The sequence below is a fragment of the Tenrec ecaudatus genome, chromosome 17 (assembly GCF_050624435.1).
Source record: "Tenrec ecaudatus isolate mTenEca1 chromosome 17, mTenEca1.hap1, whole genome shotgun sequence".
Classification (NCBI taxonomy): domain Eukaryota; kingdom Metazoa; phylum Chordata; class Mammalia; order Afrosoricida; family Tenrecidae; genus Tenrec; species Tenrec ecaudatus.
The window spans coordinates 74,650,920-74,673,100 of NC_134546.1; the positions used below are offsets into that span (position 1 = coordinate 74,650,920).

Here is a 22,181-nt window from a genome sequence, read left to right on the forward strand (position 1 = left end):
AAGCTGCATTTTCTACATAAGAAATTGCTTGGTTGGTGGATTGAAGGGTGGCCGTGTCAGAATTTCTGGAGTATGTTAAGGCTTGGATTTCATTAGAAGGTGTAGTTTCATCCACTGGTAGAAGACTGGGTCAGTGCTTCAGAAGTGCAACAGCTGGAGTAAGAGCCTAAGATTCTGATCATCATCCAAAGTTGGCTCAAAATTTTGTGAGAGCTAAAGTTTGGCGGTTTGAATCCACCTCTTCCATTTCCAAAGAAATACTTGGGAATGTGCCTCCTTAAATATTAGCCTCAAGTCAAACTTTGAAACACTGGGTCTTGATCATTGCCATGTGGTTGCCATGTGGTGAGATAGACTGGAAAGCAATGGATTTAAAGATATTTGGGCAAGGTAGTTCTTTTCCAGGACAGCACCCAAGTCTAGGAAGAATCAAGGGACAGGCAGCAGAATTCTAAAGCTCAATCATGGCCAAGATTAGAGACCGGGACCTTCACGGCAAGAAGAAGGAAGTGCTGCTCAAACAGCTCAACGACCTGAAGGTGGAGTTATCGCAGCTGCACATTGCCAAAGTGACAGGGGGCGGTTGTCCAAGCTCTCCAAAATCCGAGTTGTCTGCAAATCCATTGTTCGAGTTCTCACCATCATCAACCAGACTCAAAAGAAGAACCTCAGGAAGTTCTACAGGGGTAAGAAGTACAAGCCCCTGGATCTGCAGCCCAAGAAAATGTGAGCCATGTGCCGCCGCCTCAACAAGCACGAGGAGAGCCTGAAGACCAGGAAGCAGCAATGGAAGGAGCGGCTGTACCCACCGCGCAAGTACGCAGTCAAGGTCTGAGCCATGCACATCAATAAAACAAACTGAGCGGTTAAAAAAAATGAATCAAGGGACACACGTATTTCCAGGTGGTCTGAGAGTTCTTAGAACACACAATAGTGCTCATAGAGTTTGGGAGTCCAAAGGTTGAGCAAGTATTAGGCAACCTGTTAATATGACACTTTTGAGGAGCAAACGGATCACTACAGGAGATTAAAATTTCCTCATTGAAGATTGTCTAGGTGCTTCTGTGTTTCCTGAGGCTGGGGGAGTCCAAGGCACAATCACATTTGACAAGAACTTCAGTTTAGCTAAACTCTCAGCAAGAACACCTTTGCTGGTGACAACCTTCCAGGATTTAGGAAGGGACGCTCCATGGAGTCCGTCCCCAGAGATCATAGTCTGAGGGCAGGATTTTAGAAGCATAAGAGTGGTCCATCGCAATAGCGTTGAGGAGGTCAGAAGGGTCCATACTGTGCTCAGCAGCATAGCTGGAGAATGTTCTAGAAGTCAAAGACTCATTAGGAGGACTCATCACAAGCATGTCCAGCAGATTCACTGAGATGTTGTCCAGTGACAGCAGGCAGGGTCCAGGGTGCATTGGAGAATCAGGATTCAGTGGGGGTCCCAAGGGCTGAAGATCAGGGTCACAGCAGCACCCAGACGCTTTAGCAGGATGCTGGATCTCAAAACTAAAAGGGGCAGGGTCATCTATTGATGGACAATCCTCAGGCAGTGGCTGTGTGGGCAGGTGCACAAGTGGGAGTGCTTTGTGCCTCTTGCCTCTGGGTTCCATGGACTGCTGTTGAGCATCCAGGTCCTGGTGATGCCTAGCTGGAGTCTCCTTTGGTGGAGGCTGGAGATACTGAGCAGATGGAACTGAGGTGAGAAGTGGGGAGATGCTGGACTCCGCAGGAATGCTGTCCATGAAGACAGGTGTCTCAGACCGAACTGCCTAGCTGCCCTCCCAGGAGGGGTGCGTGGGACGAGGACACACCCGGGCACAACCCCCGAACCCACTGTCTGCAGCCAGTATCTGAGAGCAAGGCCTGGCCCTGTGGGGCTTGACGGACCGGAGACGCCCATGAACCATCACACATGCCCGGGCTTCCTTCCAGGCCGTCCACTCTGGGCTAGTTAGTGCTGTGGGCGCCACGTGGTCCACGGAGGTGTGGTCCCTGCCCTGTTTCCACAGTTCATAGTGCCAGGGTTGCAGAATGCGCACAAAGGCGTCCATGGGAAACATGACCCTGGCTTCGGCCGCAGCTGCACTGAGAAGCCGCTTTACCATAATTAACCCACCGCAGGGTGGCGAAATTGATGGATTCCGCGCAGTTGAAGCCGTGATTGAAGCCAGCGTGGTAGCTGTATGGGAATGTGACCATGAACTCGCCTGCTTCCTGCGTGATCCGATCAAAGGGAATGCCGTTCGCCCTGAGGACTCTGGGTGAGCTGAGGGCCACCTTGTGCCGCAGAAAGTTCGCGCAGCCACTGGAAGTGCCAGGGAAAAGCTCCCTGGCCAGTCTCTCCAGGCAGGCTCCGTGCTCAGGGGGCACCGCATACCACGTTTTGGGGTCCCCGAAGTGCAGGTAATTGATGCTGTACAGATCCATGGCCTCAGTGTGCCAAGTGGAGGTGGTCTTCCAGAGGCCAAAGTACAGAGAAGGGGTGTTGACGCCTTTGATGACAACTCCACACTCCTGTTTCAGCAGATCCTGGATCGTTCCCAGGTGCCTGAGGTTCCAATGCTCAGTCTTTTCATTAAACAAAGAGCCACATACACCAGCCCCATAAATGGGAGAATTGTACGGGCGTGTCTTCCAATATGTTCGTTCCAAATCCTCAACATCCAGGTGTGTGGGAGTGCGATATCTGTCAGTGTTGGACAAGTGGCGATACTCCTCCACGGTCATGGATTTCTTCGTTTTATGATACTGCAAAAAGACACCTGCCTGCCCCGTAACTACCTGCTGCACGGGACTGGCTATGAGGATGTCATCCACATCATCATAGTTCTGTCTAGCTGTCCACTGCTTGGGTGGGATTACCTTAGCCAGGCCTGCACGGTGGGCACCTTGGGATTCCATATGAACTATGTACTTGTTGAAATCCTTAAATTCTTCCATGGTAGGCTGAAAAGTCATGACTTTAAAACTTGAGTTCTGGCTTCGATAATCCTGAGACTTCATGGCTGCAAAATAAAAAGGTCAGAAAATCTGGTTCTCATGGATGCTCTGTGTATCTTGGAATGCTGTGCTCTTGTTTCTTTATCTCTCAGAAAATCTCTTGCAGTGTATTGATGTATCCGTGAGAGCAAATGCACTCTCTCCAGGTGTGTTGATTCACCAATAGAATTCTACTATGGTAGACAACTATTGTTTTCCCTCAAAGAGACAGGACTTGTCCACATGGAGTGGGTTTTCCCAGATTGCTCCTGGCTCAGTATGCTGCTCTGGAATTGACTCAATTGGAAGGGTATCTCTATTTTTTAATACTTAATTTCAGTTGCAATCCTAGGCAATTTCCAATTTCACTAACAAGAAGTGCCTCATGGAATTTTTAAAAAGTAAATATAAAGACAATAATTCAGAAACATTCAACAAAAATCAGGGGTGTCAAACTCAATTAAAGCACGGGCCATTTTGTGCAACAGGCAAGATTGAAGTGGCCACATCACATTTACAAATTTTGTTCAATTTTTATTTTGAAGTGAGGATTTAGGAATATGGGTAGGATAATTAAAACACTATATAAATGTTTTTATTTAAACATATTTTATTTAAGGCATTTATAAACCTAAAATTATTCTTTTTAACTTGAGACTTGTTAGCGCTGTCCTCCTACTAGTTTTTACTTAGCTCTTATGTTGTTACTGGAAATTATAACAAAGTAACTAATAAAAAACCCAGAATGTTGTACAGCTGAGAAATGTGATGCACAATCATAATGGCTTTCCTTTAAAAATGTTAAGTAGTGCTGCCACTAGGTATGATTCAGAACAGCACAACCTAGAGTCCTCTTTTAAACCGTTTTGAAATTGGGATCTGTTTATATTAAGCACTGAGAATGGCAGACATATCGCTTTCAAACGTCACTGGAAGTGAGCACGTTTAGACACATCCACCGGTGCCCACCCAGGAAAGGCACTGGGCCACCTGTATAGTGGTCTTCAGTAGTTAAAAGGTTAAAGAGGGAACTGTGTGTACAGTATTGCCTCAATCTCTCACAAGCGCTATTTTCTTTGTAATAATTTTTTCTGTTTTTATTTTATTTCAGAGCATCACGGGCCACAAAATATTACCTGGGGAGCTTCATACAGCCTGCAATTCACCCATTTGACACCCCTGATATAAGTGAATGTTTTAAGAAGTGCTGGGTAATGTAACTAAGAGGTATAGCTGAAACCCAGGTGGGAACGGAGCATGATAGTGGGACAAAAGGAAAGTCAAGGGAAATGGAGGAAAGAGCTGTGAGTCAAAGGGGATTTATAGAGGTATAGACAAAGACATGTACAAATGCAAATATATTTATATATGCACATATATTCATAGGTTTAGTGTTAAGGTGGCAAAAGGACATAGGGCCTTCAGTCAAGTACTCCCTCAATGCAAGAATACCTTCTTCTATTAAAATGGAATTCTATGATGCTCACCCTCCCGACACAATTGCTGAAGATAAAGCGGGTGAACAAGCAAATGTGGTGAAGAAAGCTGATGGTGCCCGGCTATCAAAAGAGATAGCATCTGGGGTCTTAAAGGCCTTGAAGGTAAACAAGTGGCTATCTAACTCAGAAGCAACAAAACCCTCATGGAAGAATACACCAGGCTGTGTGATCATGTGGTCCCAAAGGGATCAGTTATCAGGCATCAAAGAACAAAAAATCACATCATTGGGTGTGAACCTCCAGGATATGATCGCTGAAGACAAACGGGTGCATAAGCAAATGTGGCGAAGAAAACTGATGGTGCCCGGCTATGAAAAGATATAATGTCTGGGGTATTAAAGGCTTGAAGATAAACAAACGGCCATCTAGCAACAAAGCCCACATGAAAGAAGCACACCAGCCTGTGCGATCACAAGATGTCGAAGGGAGCAGGTAAAAGGCATCATCAGAAAAATAGAAATCTTCCATAGTGAATGAAGGGGGAAATTCAGAGTGGAGACCCAAAGCCCATTTGTCGGCCACTGGAGATCCCCTTGGCAGAGGGTTCTAGGGGAGGAGATGAGTCAGGCAGGGTGCAATGTAGCACCAATGAAGAATACAGCTTTCTTCCAGTTCCTAAATGCTTCCTCCTCTCCCATACCCCTAACTATCATGATCCGAAATCTACCTTGCAAATCTGGATAGAGCAGAGGATGTACACTGGTGCAGATAGGAGCTGGAGGCACAGGGAATCCAGGGTGATTGATACCTTCAGGACCAGGGGTGTGAGTGGCGATACTGCGTGAGTAGAGGGAGAGTGAGTTGGAAAGAGGGAACCGATTAGAAGGATCTACATGTGACCTCCTCCCTGGGGGACGGACAACAGAAATGGGGGTGAAGGGAGATGTCAGACAGGGCAAGACATGAGAAAATAATTTATAAATTACCAAGGGCTCATGAGGGAGGGGGATGCGGGGAGGGAGGAGAAAATAAAGAGGACCTGATGCAAAGAGATTGAGTGGAGAGCAAATGCTTAGAAAATGATGAGGTCAAAGAATGTACAGATGTGCTTTACACAATTGATGTATGTATGGATTGTGATAAGAGTTGTATGAGCGTCTAATAAAATGTTAAAAAAATAAGTGCTAGTAAAGGGTTAAGTAAAGAAAATAGCATGACGATGCTAATACCAACAATAATACTTACCATATATACTCATATAAGCTGAGTTTTTCAGCACAAAAAAATGTGCTGGAAACGGGTTAGGCTTATACATGGGTCAGTGATACCCCAGCGAGGTGTAACACCCTGCTGTGGCTCCCTGAGGTAACGGGACGAGCGCTGTTATCTCGTGGGTGATTTCCATTTCTCCACGGTTCATTCAAAGCCCCTCTGACACTGCAGGCCTTTGAATGTTTGTTTACTCACATCTAACCTATGGGAGCTATCCTATGATGTGGGTGGCTCCAATTCGCAGAAGAACCCATAGTGATTCACTTACTCCAGCAGCTGAACTGGTAAGGATGTGTCTGTGGCTGTGCTCCATCTCTCCTCTCCGGTCTCTATGTTAATTCACATCCTGGATCCCCAGCCCGCACGCACTCCCCCACCTCCTCCCGGCTAACATGTTGAGGGTATGTGGGGGGGGGGGCATTACCATGTAGGTTCCTTTTCAAAGTCTTGTTTTTTATCCTGTTAACCTGTTAGAAATGGCTACTCTTGAACCAAAACAAAAACACCGGTCATATGAGGCTGGGTTCAAAATGAAGGTTGTGTCAAGAGCAGAAGAGAGCAATAACAGTATTGCAAGTAGGGAATTCTGTGTTGACGAAAAGCAAGTGAGGGAGTGGTGGAAAATGAAGGCTGACTTGGAACAGATTCTTAAAACTAAAAAAGCTTGTCGTGGTTTAATGTCTTTTTATTGGGCTCTAGAGAGTGTATTGCATAAATGGGTTATGGAGTATCGTCAAAATGATTTCTGCATAACACACATGGGAACCCACATACGTGCTCTACAAATGGCTAAGGATGACAAATATAAAGCACCAGGCATTGAAAATTTTGTGGGTTAGCAGAATGGTGTACCCATTTCATGAATAGGTTTGACCGACTATGTCTGAGATAAAGAACAAAGATTTCCCAGAAACTGCCACAAGACCTTGAAGAAAAAGTTATGTCATTCCAGTGATTTATTATTAAATAAAGAAGGATTTTTAATTGAGACCTAGCAGATATTGGGAATATGGGATGAAACTGCCATGACTTTTGATCTTCCAATCAACAGAACTGTGGCAAGTTTAGGGAAAAACAAAACAAAACATTTTTCTCAAAAACTACAGGAAATGGAAAAAAAAACAACACTTACAGCTGTTCTATTATGTTTCGCTAATGGAATTAAGCTGCACCCTGTCATTTTTTAAAAGGAAATACCTTGCCTAAAAAGATCAATTTCCCACCGAGAATTATTGTGCGTGCACATTTTAAAAGCTTGATGGATGAAGACGTAACAAAAAAAAAATTGCTGGAAGAAATTTGGAACCGACAACCAGGAGCAGCCTTAAAGAAAAACCCATCATTACTTGTTTGGGATATGTTCAGAGCCCACCTATCGGATGACATTAAAAAAATTGGCAAAATCTAGTAAAGTTACTTTAGCTTTTATTCCAGGTGGGCTTACATCTGTACTGCAGCCTCTGGATGTAGCTTTGAATACGCCTTTTGAAGACTGTGTGCGAAAGATGTGACATGAATGGATGTCATCTCGTCTAGCCCGACTAACAAAAGGAGGAAATGTCATGAAGTGGATTCGAGATTCATGGGAAGACATTCCAGAAGACATGGTGTGACGTGACTTCTAGAAATGTAGTATTCGTAATGCTATGGATGGCAGTGATGGCATCAGTTCGGCCCTATAGGACATAGCAGAGATGTCTTTTTGTTTTTCTCAGGCTCTAACCCTTGATAAGTATTAAAAGCCTTGTCTTTCTCCAAGGAGCACCTGGTCACTGGAACTGCTGGGTTGGCAGCCCAATGGGGCTCCCACAGGGCTCCACTATGGGACAGAAAAAGTGAAGATTTCAGTGAACTTAATAGGAAAAATAAAATTTATGTAGAATTACTTCAACACTCAATTTACGATGAATTATCTTTAAAAAAATTATGCAAAACAAAACAGATAATTCATCAAGCACTTAAAGAGAAACATGCAATAGCCACCCTGATTAAAGCTAAAAGCCGAACCTTGGAAAAACCAGTAGAACTACAGAAAACATTAGCTTTGAAAGATGTTTTTGTAACCCTATGTGTTAGACATAACCTGACAGTAGTGTAAGCTCTCTAATATTATGTGGCCATTGGGATATTGCATCTTAAGTACATAGTATTTACAAATAATGACCAGGAGATGTGAAACTCAGTATTAACCATCATAGGCAGTCCTATCCAGTTCTGTCTTTCTCATCCTGCCCACTCCCCACGCCCCCTGCTATAAGCTCAAAAGTAACAAAAAAATTGGGTGAAACAAAACAATTCAGAAGTTGTGAAATCTGTCTTATATTATAATTTTAGTCCAATTCCTAAGTTATACCACCTTTAGAGATATTTTAGTATTATATATTTATATATCCAATTCTCTTTATAAAAGTGAAAGCATAGCTTAAGGAGCCCTGAGTGGGATGGAGGTCAATGATCCACAGCTTCATATGTAACACAGAACCTGGCAGTTCAAACTCCCCTTAAGTGGCATCATTGAAAAATACACTCACTTCATTTTACTAAGACAAGCAAGGTAGCACTATGACAGAATAAACACCCCATAGAATACAGTAGCACTACACCAGAGCATTATCTTTAAGGCTGTAAACTCTATGGAGTCTGACTGTGCCATTTATCTCTAGGCATACCTTTCTAAGTTTCTCCAAGAAACAATTGGTGAGGTTGAACCAATGACTTTTATTTTGCATCTGAGAGCTTAAAATCATTGCCTCTCCTGATTCCATATGCATGGGAATCAGAAAATTGAAACAGAAAGCCAAACATGTCTATGTCACAAATAATTTGCATCATGGATGCATTTATCCTCAGCAGGTGAACATTAGAGAGAGTCAAATTAAAATTTAATTATGACTTGCAATCAGAGGCAAACTATATTTCACTGAACTCAAACTAAAAGCTTTTCTTAGAGAAAACAAACAAAAAAACTGGTTACTGATGTGAAATTATATTGTTTTACTATTTTATTATTTGAAGGAAAAAATATCAAGGAAATGGCATTGACCTCTACTAGACTAACATATCAGTCCTTGGAAAATAACAGGCTTGGTAAATACAAGGTTCAGAGAAATTGTAGGAAAATGTTCATTGATATGAATTGTCATGGTAAGTGCAGGAAGCAGCTGCAACATAACAATTGTGAGGATGACCATGGATTGGACAAAATTTATTCCATGTTGATATAGACTAACTGTGAGTCAGACCTGAGGGTGAGTATGAGTCAGAACCAATTCCAGGGCCTTTAACAGCCTACAACAGCCTGTCAAAAAAGACATTTTAGGATCCATAAATATAATTTAATTCATGAATTATAAATCCCAGTGAAATATTCTCAAAAAAGAAATGCAAATCTCCCAACACAATTCTCATTGGGTTAGCCCCACCCTGATTCTACCATGAAATTCCTGTTACAATCTTCCATTTATTACCAGCTCACCCCCATCCACTTACTAACTGATGTGGTCTTATGACATACCTAGCAATCCTCTCAGAGAAACAGCAAACTAAGAATTTTACCCAAAGCCAAGTAAAACAAAATAAATACAAACCCAAATTCTTCAGAAAAGTGATTTAAATACGTAAATGTGCTATAATCCCCAAAGATATAAAAACATCACAATGTGTCATTTTCCTCTATGAAAAAATGTAAAATTTATAGTAATTCTTTGAACTTGAAGTCCTTAAGAGACACAGATAGTTAATATGGTTAGCACCTAACAGAAAATGTGTCTTCCTTGAGAGACAGGCTTGGTGACCTACCTTAGAAAAATCAAACCTTGAAAATTCAATGAGGCTTTTTCTAGGGAGACAAATAGAGTCTCCCTAAATTAAGATGCACTGAAAAAGCAAGTGCTCTCTTAAACTTCTTCAAACCTGAATGTTAATAGTGCTTGGCTATCAAAAGACATAGCATCTGGGATCTTAAAGCAGGAGTCCTCAAATTTTTTAAATAGGGGGCCAGTTCGCTGTCCCTCAGACCATTGGAGGACCAGACTATAGTTTAAAAAAAGAAGAAGAAGAATTATGAACAAATTCCTATGCACCCTGCACTTTTTTTTTAAGGGTGGAGACAGACCCAGTCATGGACATGGCATCCTGCTGGGTCTCCTTGTTTATTTCCAGCCAATCAGTTCAGAAAGCTGGAGAGGGTGAAGCAGGAAAGGGTGAGGCTGCCACCAGGAGCTCTGGACATACTCTTCTGGGGCAAGCTTGGCAGGTACAGACTGTCGACAAGACCTCCCAGGCCCCACCAGGGACTGGTAGGAAGACCATGGATCAGTGGCTGCTCTCTCACACAGATGGAGACCTGGAACTCAGGGGTGGTGCCATGGGCCTGCATGCCCCAGCAGGTCATAGACCATCAGTGTCCTGGTGAGCCTAGAAGGATTTGACCAGAGTGGTACATGGGGTGACTGGGATGGAGCCCCCGACTGGGACATGTCCTTGTAGTGGTTGCAACTGCTCACACAACTTAGGGGTCAGCATGGGCCCTGGTGAGGGCTGGAGCCCCTTGGGGAATTGGGGCTCATAGGGGTGAGACCAGAGAGGCAGGGAGGGGCTGCCAGGCTGAGGAGAGAAGTCAAGGGTGTTATGTCTTTCAAGACACAGACACCCTAAAAGCAGAGTCCCAGCCTCCAGCCTTGGAGGCCAAGATGAACTAGTCCTTGGCCCCATCCTGGCACAGGGCGTAGCGTCATCAGGAAACACCGTTCCCCACCACCCCATCCAGCCCTCTCTGCCTGAAGGTCTGTAGGCTGTAGTTCTAAAGGAGGGTGACCAATACCTGTGGCTGTTGGGGGTGTGTGGGGGTTGGGCTGCACATTTACTTCCTCTGGGAGGCAGATTTATTGCCTTCAGAGATGTACTTCAGGGTGCTGCTGAATATTCAGAAGCAGGATTGCCCATCCTTGGGGCCATCATTGAGCAACTCGTGGCCAAGCCCGTGGCCAGCCTCATTTACCGCAGGGCATCTTAAAGGCATCAGGCTGATTGCGCTCGGACCGCTTGGCCACGCTATCATTGTGGATGGTCTCCGTGAAGGCTGGCCATGGCAGCAAGTGCTCCTACTTGGAGCTCATGGAGAACAGCTCGTAGCCGCACTTGGCACACACATAGTGGGTTATTCTGGAAAACCTCGCCCCCAGTGAAGCTTCAGAAAGACATAGTGCTACCAGGTTCCTATCCTTCTCTCACACTCTGACAGCTCGAAGTGCACTGACCCCATCAGACATGTCTTATTTTGAAGTAAAAAAAAAAAAAACACAAACAAAAACAACAGGCAAAAACACCTGGCGGGCCAGATAAATGTCTTTGGCCGGCTGCATGTGGCCCGTGGTCCATAGTTTGAGGATCCCTGTCTGAAAGGCTTGAAGGTAAACAAGTGGCCATCTAGATGAGAAGCAACAAAGCCCATGTGGAAGAAGTACACTAGCCTGTGTGATCATGAAGTGTCCATAGCATAGGATCAAGTATCAGGTATCAAAGAACAAAAAAATCTCATCTTTGTGCCTGAGGTAGGGTGGGGAGTGGAGACCCAAAGCCCATCTGTAGGCAACTGGTCATCCCCTTACAGAATGGTTGTAGAGAGATGAACCAGTCAGGGTGCAGTGTAGCAATGATGAAACATACAACTTTCCTCTAGTTCTTAAATGCTTCCTCCCCACCGCCCTGCCACACACACACTATCATGATGCCAATTCTACTTTACAAATCTGGCTACACCAAGGAATTACACTGGTACAGATAGGAACTGAAAACACAGGGAATCAGGACAGATGATCCCTTTGGGACCAGTGCTGAGTGATTATATCAGGAGGGTGGAGGGAGGGTGGGGTAGAAGGGAGAACAGATTACAAGGATCTACATATATCCTCCTCCCTGGTGGATGGACAACAGTAAAGTGGGTGAAGGGAGACATTGATGTAATACATGAAAAAAATAATTATAATTTATAAATTATCAAGGGTTCATAAGGGAGGGGGAGTGGTGAAGGGAGGGGAAAAATGAAGAGCTTATACCAAGGACTCAAGTAGAAAGAAAATATTTTGAGAATATAATGGCAACAAATGTACAAATATGCTTGACACAATGGGTGGATGTGTGGATTGTGATAACAGGTGTACAAGGCCCAAATTAAAAAAAAAAAAAGATAGGCGGTCCCTTGGAGGCACTCCATAAACACAAATTGGTAAACACAATGACATGAAACTCTAACTGGAACAACTAGCTTTCTAAACTCTGAGATGGCAGGTAGCCAGGCTGGGAGACCTATGTTCCTCTGAACAAAGAGGAAGGACAGGCTATGGGAAAGAAAACACTTCTTGTGAACTAGAGAGACTTACATCGATTCTGCCTATCAAATCTCAAACCATATGCACTCTTAAAATATGCCTGCTAATGAATGTCTTAAATCTCCCATGCTTCCCTGGACTGGCCTGAGATTACTAGATGAATAAAGAAATTAAATCTCCCTGGAAACTATCCCTTGACAATGGATCATGTAGAGAAGGTTAAGAAAAGAAAATTTAGGGAGGACATCTTACAGTATTGTTTTGCCTCAATAATTACAGCAGGAATTGAGAAGCCTCAATGTGTTGTTTGTTGTGAATTTCTGTCAGCCGAACCTATGAAGCCAAACAAATTAAAACGCCAGTTTGATAGCAAGCATCAAAGCTTCTCTGGCAAGGATACCAACTATTTTAAAAGCAAAGCTGATGGACTCAAGAAAGCCAGACTTGACACTGTTGGAAAGTACCACAAAGAAAACACAGCAGCCATTGAAGTTTCCTATTTGGTGGCACACAGAATCACCAGGCAGGACTCTGCAACCTCACACCATTGCTGAGCATTTACTGTTGCCAGCAGCCAAAGACATTGTTTGAGTTACGATGAGAGGCGAATTTGTGACAAAATTGCATGCAATTTCTTTATTTAACGACACTGTCTGCAGAATAGATGTCATGTCTGCTGATATTCTTATTAGGTCTTCCAAGAAATTAAATCTGCTCCACTTCCAATATTTAGCATCCAGCTTGATGAATCTACAGACGTTGCAAACTGTTCAGTTACTGGTTTACCTCAGGTATGTTAAGGATGGCAACTTTAAAGTTGACTTTCTTTTTTACAGACCTCTTGAAATGACAACTACTGCACGTGGTAGATTTGATACAGTTGGTTCATTTCTGAAAGAGCATATGATCTCTTGGGAAAAGGTTTGTAGTGTTTGCAAAGATGGTGCCTCTGCTATGCTACGCTGTCCATCTGGACTTCATCATTTTATATTGAAGGAGCCACAAAAAGACATCAAAACTCACTGTATGATTCATTGTCACATATTAGCAATGAAGATGCTGTCACAAGAGTTACAAGAAGTAATGAAAAACGTCATAAATTCTGTCAATTTTCTAAAGGTGAGCACTTTAAACAGTCAACTGTTTTAACAACTGCAATGAGTTGGATGTGCTGTATAATGCTCTGCTATTTCACATAGAAGTGAGATGTTGTCAAAAGGAAAGGTTTTAAAAAGTGTTTTTGAGCTTCGTGATGAACTCAATACATTTTTTAACCAAGACTGCAGTTCAAAATACTTTTCAGCAATAAAAATGAACTGCAGAAAATAGCTTCTTTGGTTGCCATCTTTGCATCTTGAATGAGTTAAATTTAGCACTGCAAGGACCAAATGCAACATGCCTTAATTTTTCTGAAAAGATCTGATCATTCCAAATGAAACTTCAGCTTTGGAAAAAAAATGGGATGAAAATAAAATTTACACGTTGCCTACCTTAACTGCTTTCTTTGAAGAACATGTAATTGAACCAGATGAAAGGATTACGATAATTTCTGTGAAAGAACACTTGCACATGCTTGCAGATGAAATTTTCTAGTACTTTCCAAATCTACCTGACACCCCATTTACACTTCCCAGAAGCCCATTCACAGTCAAAGTTGAAGATGCTCTTGAGACAGCACAAGAGGAGTTCATTGAACTTATTAACAGTGATGCAGCAAGAACTAATTTCTCTACAATGCCAGTTATAAAATTCTGGATCATGTGTGTGCAGTCACATCCTATTTGGTCTGAGACTGTGTTGCACCTTCTTCTTTCATTTCCAACATCATATCTTTGTGAAACAGGGTTTTCCAGCTTGTTGGTTATCAAGTCTAAATACATCAGTACATTTGTTGGGAAAGATGATCTTTATTGGGCTCTTGCAAAGACTGCCTGAGAAGATCTGATCTGGTGAGAGAGAAGCTATCTCAACCTTCACACTTACAGTTGGTTTTTTACGCACACTGTCGCTAAATGTAACAATGTCATTTACTGTTGTTATATTAAGACTGTTACCCATGCTACACCATGCTTCAAGACAAAATTTCATTTATTTGTAATTAGAAATAAATATTTCACAATACATTAAAAAAAGAATTTCAAACTTACACTATGAAAGCAACTGTCACTCACAAGGTAAAGTTACGGTGAAGTAAATCTATTTCTGTGCACCAAGCAATATCTTGATTCCACAGGGGACTTTTCAATCCCAGAGAGTGTATCCAGCAATCCACCAATAAAGTCTCACACATTTAGGCTTTAGATTTCATATTCTGACAGTATTCTAGTCCCATCAGCCTTCGTGTGGTAGGATACATTGTTTCATAGAATCTGAATATGTCTTCCAGTGAGACCAGTCTTGAATAGAACATCTTGCTAGGTTAAGCATGAGACCCAAAGGAGGCGCATCCACACAGTGACTGCAACAACAGGCTAAAGCATAACCACTCTGTGGACCTTATAGCATATCTGTGAGTCCTAAAGGAGGGCCAATATTATCCAGACCAATTTGAGAGCCTCTAATAACACCAAAATAAGGGATAATGACCCCCCTCAAAAAATCATATTTTGGGGAAGAGACAAGAAACATCACAGGATTGGCATGAGAGAAGGTCCAGTAAATGTCATGAGTGGGTCATGCCTATGTCAGACAGAAAGATCATGCCCAGGAAAATAACTTACTGGGGGAAGGAAGAGATAAAAGATGTCTTGATACAGGCATCAAGTAGAGAGATCATATTTGCAAAATAATGACGGCAGCATGTGTACAATTTTGCTTAATGTAGTTGACTTATGGATTGTTGCAATATGTGTAAGAGCCCACAATAAATTATTTTTTAAAAAAAAGGAAAAGAACTTACCAGTAACAGCAGTTGGCAGGTTCCAAATCCTTGAATCAGACTTCAGGGGATTCACCAGTCTAGAGTTGGCACCCAGGAAAGCAATCCGACTGCAGGACCTAAAATGATTAGAATCCAGATATGAAAACCTGTCTGGGCACAGCCTGATGCCACGCTCTCTCAGTTACATTATGAGGCAAACTTATCAGGTTTGTAATGGGGTGTGCTACATAACCATTATATAATTATTTTAATGTAATTTTCACTGGATTTTAGAAGAAACTAATCTAGTTCTAAAGCTAATCCTGTAAATGTGGAAGATAGAAGAATCAATCCATTTGAATTGTGGTGCCAGCCAAGAATTTGAAAGTACCATAAACTGCCAATAGAACACCCACTGTCTGGAAAGTAGGAAGACCCATATGCCTTTAGAGACAAGCAAAGCCAACATGGGCATGTCGTCAAAAGAGAATAGTCTCTGGAGAGCACAGCATATTTGGCAGCGTGAAGGGTCTGGAGAAAAGTGAAAAGCTCCCAACATGATGGAATGCACACACAACAAGACGGATGGACACAGTGGCTGCAACAATGGAATCAAGCAAAACAAGTGTGAGGCTGGCACAGGACTGGGCAGCATTATGTCCTGTTGTATCTGGGGTTACTATGCTTCAGAACACACTCAATGACACCTAGTAACAACACAAAGATGCATCAAGGGCCAAGCACAAAACTGTAAAAGTGTGGACAGCTAGGAGATAGTTTGTAGCCAAATTTCATGATTCCGGGAATTGGGTGTCATATAGTGAATTGCATATTTAAGATGAAAATAACAAGTTGAATGATTACATCAATGGTTTTATAGCACTGATTAATATAAACATTTATTTGACCAGGATTGACATGGTAACTGCAGCAAAGGATCTCCAATATAACAACTGTGAGGATGGCCATGGGTTGTGCATTATTTCCTCCATTTTGACATAGAATAACTATGAGTCAGTCCTGAGGGTAAGTATGAGCCAGGAACAATTCCATAGCCCTTAACAACAACAGCCTAAGACTTACAGTCAAAGTCAGACATTTTAGGATCCATAAATAGAATTTATGAATTTTGCATCTAAAAGCCTCACCACAGAAAAGCAAATCTCCCAGCACAATTCTTAATGGGTTACACCTACCCAGATTCCAATGTGAAAATCCTATCGCAGTCTCTTATTTAGGCCTGTGTTATCTCCACCCGATTTCTAATTGATCCACTCTTATGCCAAGCCTAGTAATCAACTCAGAAACACCAGTAGCAGCAAACTAATTGCAATGCTCCTTTTTCCTAAAAGCTTGGAGAATTTTACTAAAAAATGAAACAAAACAAATATGAATGTCAACCTAAAAATCTTAAATGGAGGAATTAGGAAAAATTCTTTAAAACCTCCAAAATAAAAACATCACCGTGTGCCACTTTTTCTCCTTGAATAAATGTGAAATTCATGGTAACTTCTTTAATGTTGGAACTTCTAATAATTCAAAGAGATAAAATGATTAGCAGCTATTTTAGAAGATAGTTGGTTTCTCCTCAGAGACACTTTCAGAGCGAGGCCTGGTGACTTACTTTTGAAAAATCAATCTCTGAAAACACTATGAGGCACGGTTCTTCTCCGGAAAACACGGGCCACCATAAATTAAAAACAACCAATTATCAAATGTTATCTAAATACTCTTGAAACTTATAATATGAAGACAACTGCCTCTCACAAGCAAAAGATGTCCTGTGAGATTGTCACTAGAACAACCAGGGGCAGCGAGATGAAGGGCCAGCTCTCCTCCATGACTTTCACTGTCTCTCGATATATCTGGGCAACAGCTGCCAAGAACAATGGTGGGGAAATTTCTATTTCAGAGAGGCCATCGGTGAAACCTCACTTAGCAACAAACTCTGGATGGAAAACTCCAAAACACTGTGTGAGTCCCTGAGCTCATTCTGATCAATCTGCTCCAAAAGGTATCCTGGACTCTGAATGATAAGTCATCTGCTCAAACCTCAGGGAGAGCCCAGCCCTCCACAACCTTCATCCCAGAACCCTTACTCACTGGAAGGTATGGAGTCAATGCTGACTCCTAGAGATCTTATAGGAAAGGGGAGAATTTCTCTTGTGGAGTTTCCAAGACTATGCACTGTACTAGATTGGGAAGTCCAGTTTTTCTCCCATCCTGCGACCTGTGTCAGAAATAGTTAGGAAACATTCTAGTCATACTACTCACCTTTTCAATTCAGAGTTGTAGAGGCTGGCAAGTCTCAGATATCAGTCTGGACCCTTCTCTTGACTCAAGTAAGTCGAATGCACCATGAAATAAGAAGGGAAGGTCAAATGGTAGGCTCCTTCCTCATGGCTGTGCAGATTGATGAATCCAAGCTATATATGAAATATGGCAAGATGCTCTCACATCTGGAGATCCACACATCTAGGAAGTCCCCAGACCTGGACAAAAGCTGCAGATAGAATGTACTTGAATTTATACGGGGAAAACCACACCCAACAGGATAACACCTCCCACTACTTGGCTGCTGACAGCAAATCTCTTCATGGAAGTGATGGCATTATATCGAACACTGTCACCTAAGCTCATTCGTAATTCCTAAACTTCTGAGAATCCTGGCCCAGCCAAGTCAGCATAAAACCACAGCCATTAAACATTATCCACTGTGCCACCAACCCAAGTGATTTCAATAACAGAAAAGTGTGAAAGGGAAGGAGGAATGAGCAAAACCCTTCCAGAAGTAGCTTCATCAAACTGGATCTCTTATACGCCATATGGTTTTGACATTTTGAAAACTCAACTCTGGCTCTGGCCCTTAGCACAAATTCACTACCATGATGCCTATTGGACTCAGAGCAGCTTTATAGAAAATAGGGGAAGTTCCCCTTTGACTTAACAAGCAGACTCAGATTCACTGCTTTCCATTCAGTTCTCAGGCCAGACAACCTCATAGGAGGAATGGCGCCTGTGGGATTCTGAGACTGTAATTCTTTACAGGCTCAGGTAGCACTGTCTTTCACCCTTGGGACAGCAGGCTGTTGGGAACTGTAGACCTTGGGATACACAGCCCACCTGTTAACCACTCTGCCACGAGGGCTACTGTTGGTCTTATGATATTGTAAATCATTCCAGGAGTATATGACCCCATATCTGCCCTGGGTATTGGCTGGTAAATTCAAAGCACTGACCTTGTCATTAATAACCCAATACCTAATCACCTCTGCCTTGACTGTGTATTAAAAACCCAATACCTAATGAAAAGAGCTCCATCTCTCTATAGTACAGTAACCCTTACTGCATCCCAAACCAGATGTGTTTAGATTATTGATCTCTGGAAAAGATTCCAGCACATTTCCTTAGTTATTAAGTGTGTTTATGAAGGAAGCATCATTAACTGGTTTTTTTTTCATTCAAAATTAACTTTCTTATAGATTAGGCAGGTAGAATTTCATATCTTTTGTTACATATCCCATCAGTCATAGGATAAGGCTCTCTTATTCTGTTGTGTCTGGGCAAGGTCCTTGTCTGCTTGCAATGTCTGTGGGCTTCATCTGCCCTAGACAGCACCATAGATGTATGCTTCAGCATTACCTTGAATCTGGGAGGTTCACTGCATAGAAACTGCTAGTCCACAGAACTCTGATCCAGGTCTCCTTTCTTGCTGTAATCAGATCAGAGATGAAATGTTCTGGAGCCACACCTCAGGAAAATCCCCTTACATCTAGGTCAGAAAAGATTATGAAGGGATAAAGGATTTGCTATCATAGCCTGAATCCCTTTACCACGGAATGTGATCATACATGATCCCATCCCAACTGATCCATTCTCTGAGGCCACATTATACAGAAATGTAAAATAAACTAAAACCCAGTAATATGGTGTCCATTCTCCCTCACAGTCAACCTATGAACAGATTAGAACAGTTCCCTAGAACTAGTGCTGTCAATCATATGCTCCCAAACTTAGTGGCCCTTTTGCATGCCCCCTAGCAGGAAAATGGAAAAATTACCCACATCCTTGCTGACTATTGAAAACGTTTTTACTATAGCCCATAATCCAGAATAAAGTAATACAAAAAAATCTCACTGCCCCTTGTCGGAGCATACTAATGGTGACTATTTAGGACAGGGTAGAACTGCCCTTGAGTTTCTAAGTTTGTAATTTCTTATGGGAACCACATATTTCTCCCATAAAATACATGTGCACCATTCCATTTCCCCTCAAGGGGCAGTATCTGGTACTTCAGTAAACACTGCACTATGCCCCTATAGGAGCAGACTTCTTATCTTTCTCAATTAGAGACCTACTCAATTTGAAACTGTCAACTCTGGATTAATAGACAAACTCTGCCCACTACTCGACCAGACTTCAAAATTGACACAATTACAAAACTTTCACAGCACTGAGAATTATGATACCAGCAAGTTGATACAGTTAATGTATCTCTGTAAACCAGTAAGATATTAAAACACACCGAGGACCTGGAAAAGGTACTGAGATGTGCAAGAGATAGAGGGTGAAAATACATCCGAATCTGTTTGCCCTGTTTATATTGAATGGAGCAATAAATCCATATCTTCAAAATCCAATATAGAACACACTCAATTCACGCAAAAACAGACTTGCATATCCTATGTTACTTATGCTCATTATTCAAGAAATAAATACAACATATATAATGCTTTCATACGCAAAAAATGTCTATTCTTCCAATTTTGGTGGGTAGAAAGATAAAGTTTTAGGTGACTGGCTGTAAGTGATGGCATTATCTGTTTGCTGTCCCTGAGGCAAGGTCCTTGTCTCTATTTCACATTTAGAGTCTTAGTTTTCATCTTCCTGGTCCCTAAGGAAATGTGTCAAGTCCAAGATATTTCCAGAGAATCTGAGACATCTCAGAGAAACCATCTGGCCCAAATAATGAGAATGCCGTTTGAGGTTGAGCAGATTTCAGCTGAAATCCACCACCACTTCTAGGACATACCCAATTTTTCAGATATACACATCAGTGGGAGGTTAGGAAACAATAAATTTCAGCTACCTACAACACAGGAGCAGTGTGGTTTAGAATAAACTCTGGATGGCCTTGGGAAGAATGGGCATTAGAGAACAGTGCATGGCACCCAAGAGGAACCTGTCCGTGGATCAAGAGGCTGCTGTGCAAACAGAACAAGGGAATACGGAATGGTTTAAAATCAGGAAAGTATGTTACAAGAATTTTTAAAAATAATTTTATTGGCAGTTCTTACAGCTTAAAGATAATCCATATATACATCCATTGTGTCAAGCACATTTGTGCATATGTTGCCATCTTCATTTTCAAAATATTTTCTTTCTACTGGAACCCTTGGTATCAGCTTCTCATTTCTCCTTTCCCCGCCCTCCTTCCCTCATGAAACCTTGATTATTTATAAATTATTACTTTTTGCATTGACTTGCACCAACCGCTGTCTCCCTTCACCCACTTTTCTGTTGGTCCTCCCCCTGGGAGAGGTTTACATGTAGATCACTGTGATCACTTTCCTCTTTCTAATCCCACCTTCCCCTTCCCCTCCTGGTATAGCTACCATCATTATGGGTCCTAAGGGGTTATCTGTCCTGGATCCCTGTGTTTCCAGCTCTTATCTGTATCGTGTACATGCTCTTGTCTAGCTGGATTTGTAAGCTAGAATTGGGGTTATGATAATGGGCACGAGGAGAAGAAGCACTGAATAACTAGAGGAAAGTAGTATGTTTCATTGGTGCCATATTTCACCCTGACTGGCTCATCTCTTACTTGTGACCCTTCTGTGAGGGGGTGTCCAATTGTCTCCAGATGGCCTTGGGTTTCACAGTGATATGGTTTTTTGTTCTGGGTCTTTGATGCCTGATAGTTGATCCCATTGGCACAACATGATCACACAGGCTGGTGTGCTTCTTCCATGTGGGCTTTGCTGCTTCTCAGCTAAATGGACGCTTTTTAAATTTTCAAGCCTTCCTGACCCTAAATGCTATATCTTTTTATATCTGGGCAGCATCAGCTTTCTTCATCACATTTTTTAATGTGCCCATTTTGCCTTCAGTGATTGAGTCAGGAAGGTGAGCACCAAAGAATGGCAAGTTATTAGAACAAACTATTTTTGCATTGAGGGAGTACTTGAATAGATCTATTTACTGATCATTATATATAAATACATACCTATATTTAGACCTCTCTACGTGTCCTTTACCTCCTAGTTCTTTTTCCTATTTCCTTTTACTTTCCTCTTTTCCCACTATCATTTTCAACCTTCATTTGGTTTTCAGTAATTCCTCTTGGATACATTGCACTTGATCAAACGCCTTCAGGCCTCTTGCGCCTTCCTCACCATCAAGTTTACATCACTTGTTGCTCTCCTATCCTGCTTTTGTTGGCTCCCCCCTTTCTTTCCCCTGCCTCCCCATCTCCTGTGTCCCTTCCGGAACCATCAGTCCTGTTGTTTTCTCCTCAGGATTGTTTACCCCGCCTACCTTATCTATATAGACATGCAAGAACAATATTAAGCACAAAAAGAAAACAACAAAACAAACCAACAGCAAAAAAGAAAAGTCTATAAATAGTTCCCGGTTTGTTTGTTGCCTTTTATGAGTGTTTGCCAGTCGAGTCCCATGGGATGTTACACCCTGGCTCCAAAGTCCATTTTTGGGATTCCTCAGGGACTTCATTGCTTTACTCCCCTTGTTGCTCTGTCGAACACCCTCAGTGTTTCTGCCCGGTGTGGTGGGGTCAGATTGGAGACAATTCTCACACCGTGTCTTCGGTGTTATGCCCTGTAGCGCTATGGGTCAGGGATGGAAATCTTGTCTCATGCTGAGGCCAGCCCTATGGTCCTCTCTGTGCATTGGCTGCTCCCAGCAGGAATATCATCCTTGGGCTTGGTGGACCAGGGGTGTGTTCTACTCTCTCTTTCACTCATAGTTTGCTCCCATGTGCTCTGTTCAGAAGTGCCCCTCTCCCAGAACTGTAGCTTCAGTGTTGTCCTTTGTAGTCCATTTTCCTTCAGTGCTCTCCATCAGTCACCCTGGGAACCATCAGACTGATGATTCTTCAGGCAGGGGGGCTGGATATGTAGCTGGGATTGGGGCTTCCCCTGAGGACCTCTCTATTGGATTGCTGCATCATGCTGGTATGTTAAATTCATGTCTTGGCACACCAGGTTGAGGTCTGGTCCCTCTCTCTCACTCCTGTGGAGATTTAAACAATACCCTCCCCTTGGATGTATTAGTGCCCTTTTC

The 22,181-nt window shown here is 42.4% G+C and overlaps 1 protein-coding gene and 1 pseudogene across 1 annotated transcript; one reads left to right on the forward strand and one right to left on the reverse strand.

Annotated features, from left to right (window-relative positions):
* The first annotated feature begins 464 nt into the window (after positions 1 to 464).
* On the forward strand, positions 465 to 835 carry LOC142430511 (large ribosomal subunit protein uL29-like; annotated as a pseudogene).
* A 934-nt stretch (positions 836 to 1,769) lies between these two features.
* Positions 1,770 to 3,003, reverse strand: LOC142430512 (lysine-specific demethylase 4D-like). Its single transcript, XM_075535582.1, is given in 2 exon segments — positions 1,770 to 2,051; positions 2,053 to 3,003. Coding segments are annotated over 2 exon segments (1,233 nt in total).
* Between the last annotated feature and the right edge of the window lie 19,178 nt (positions 3,004 to 22,181).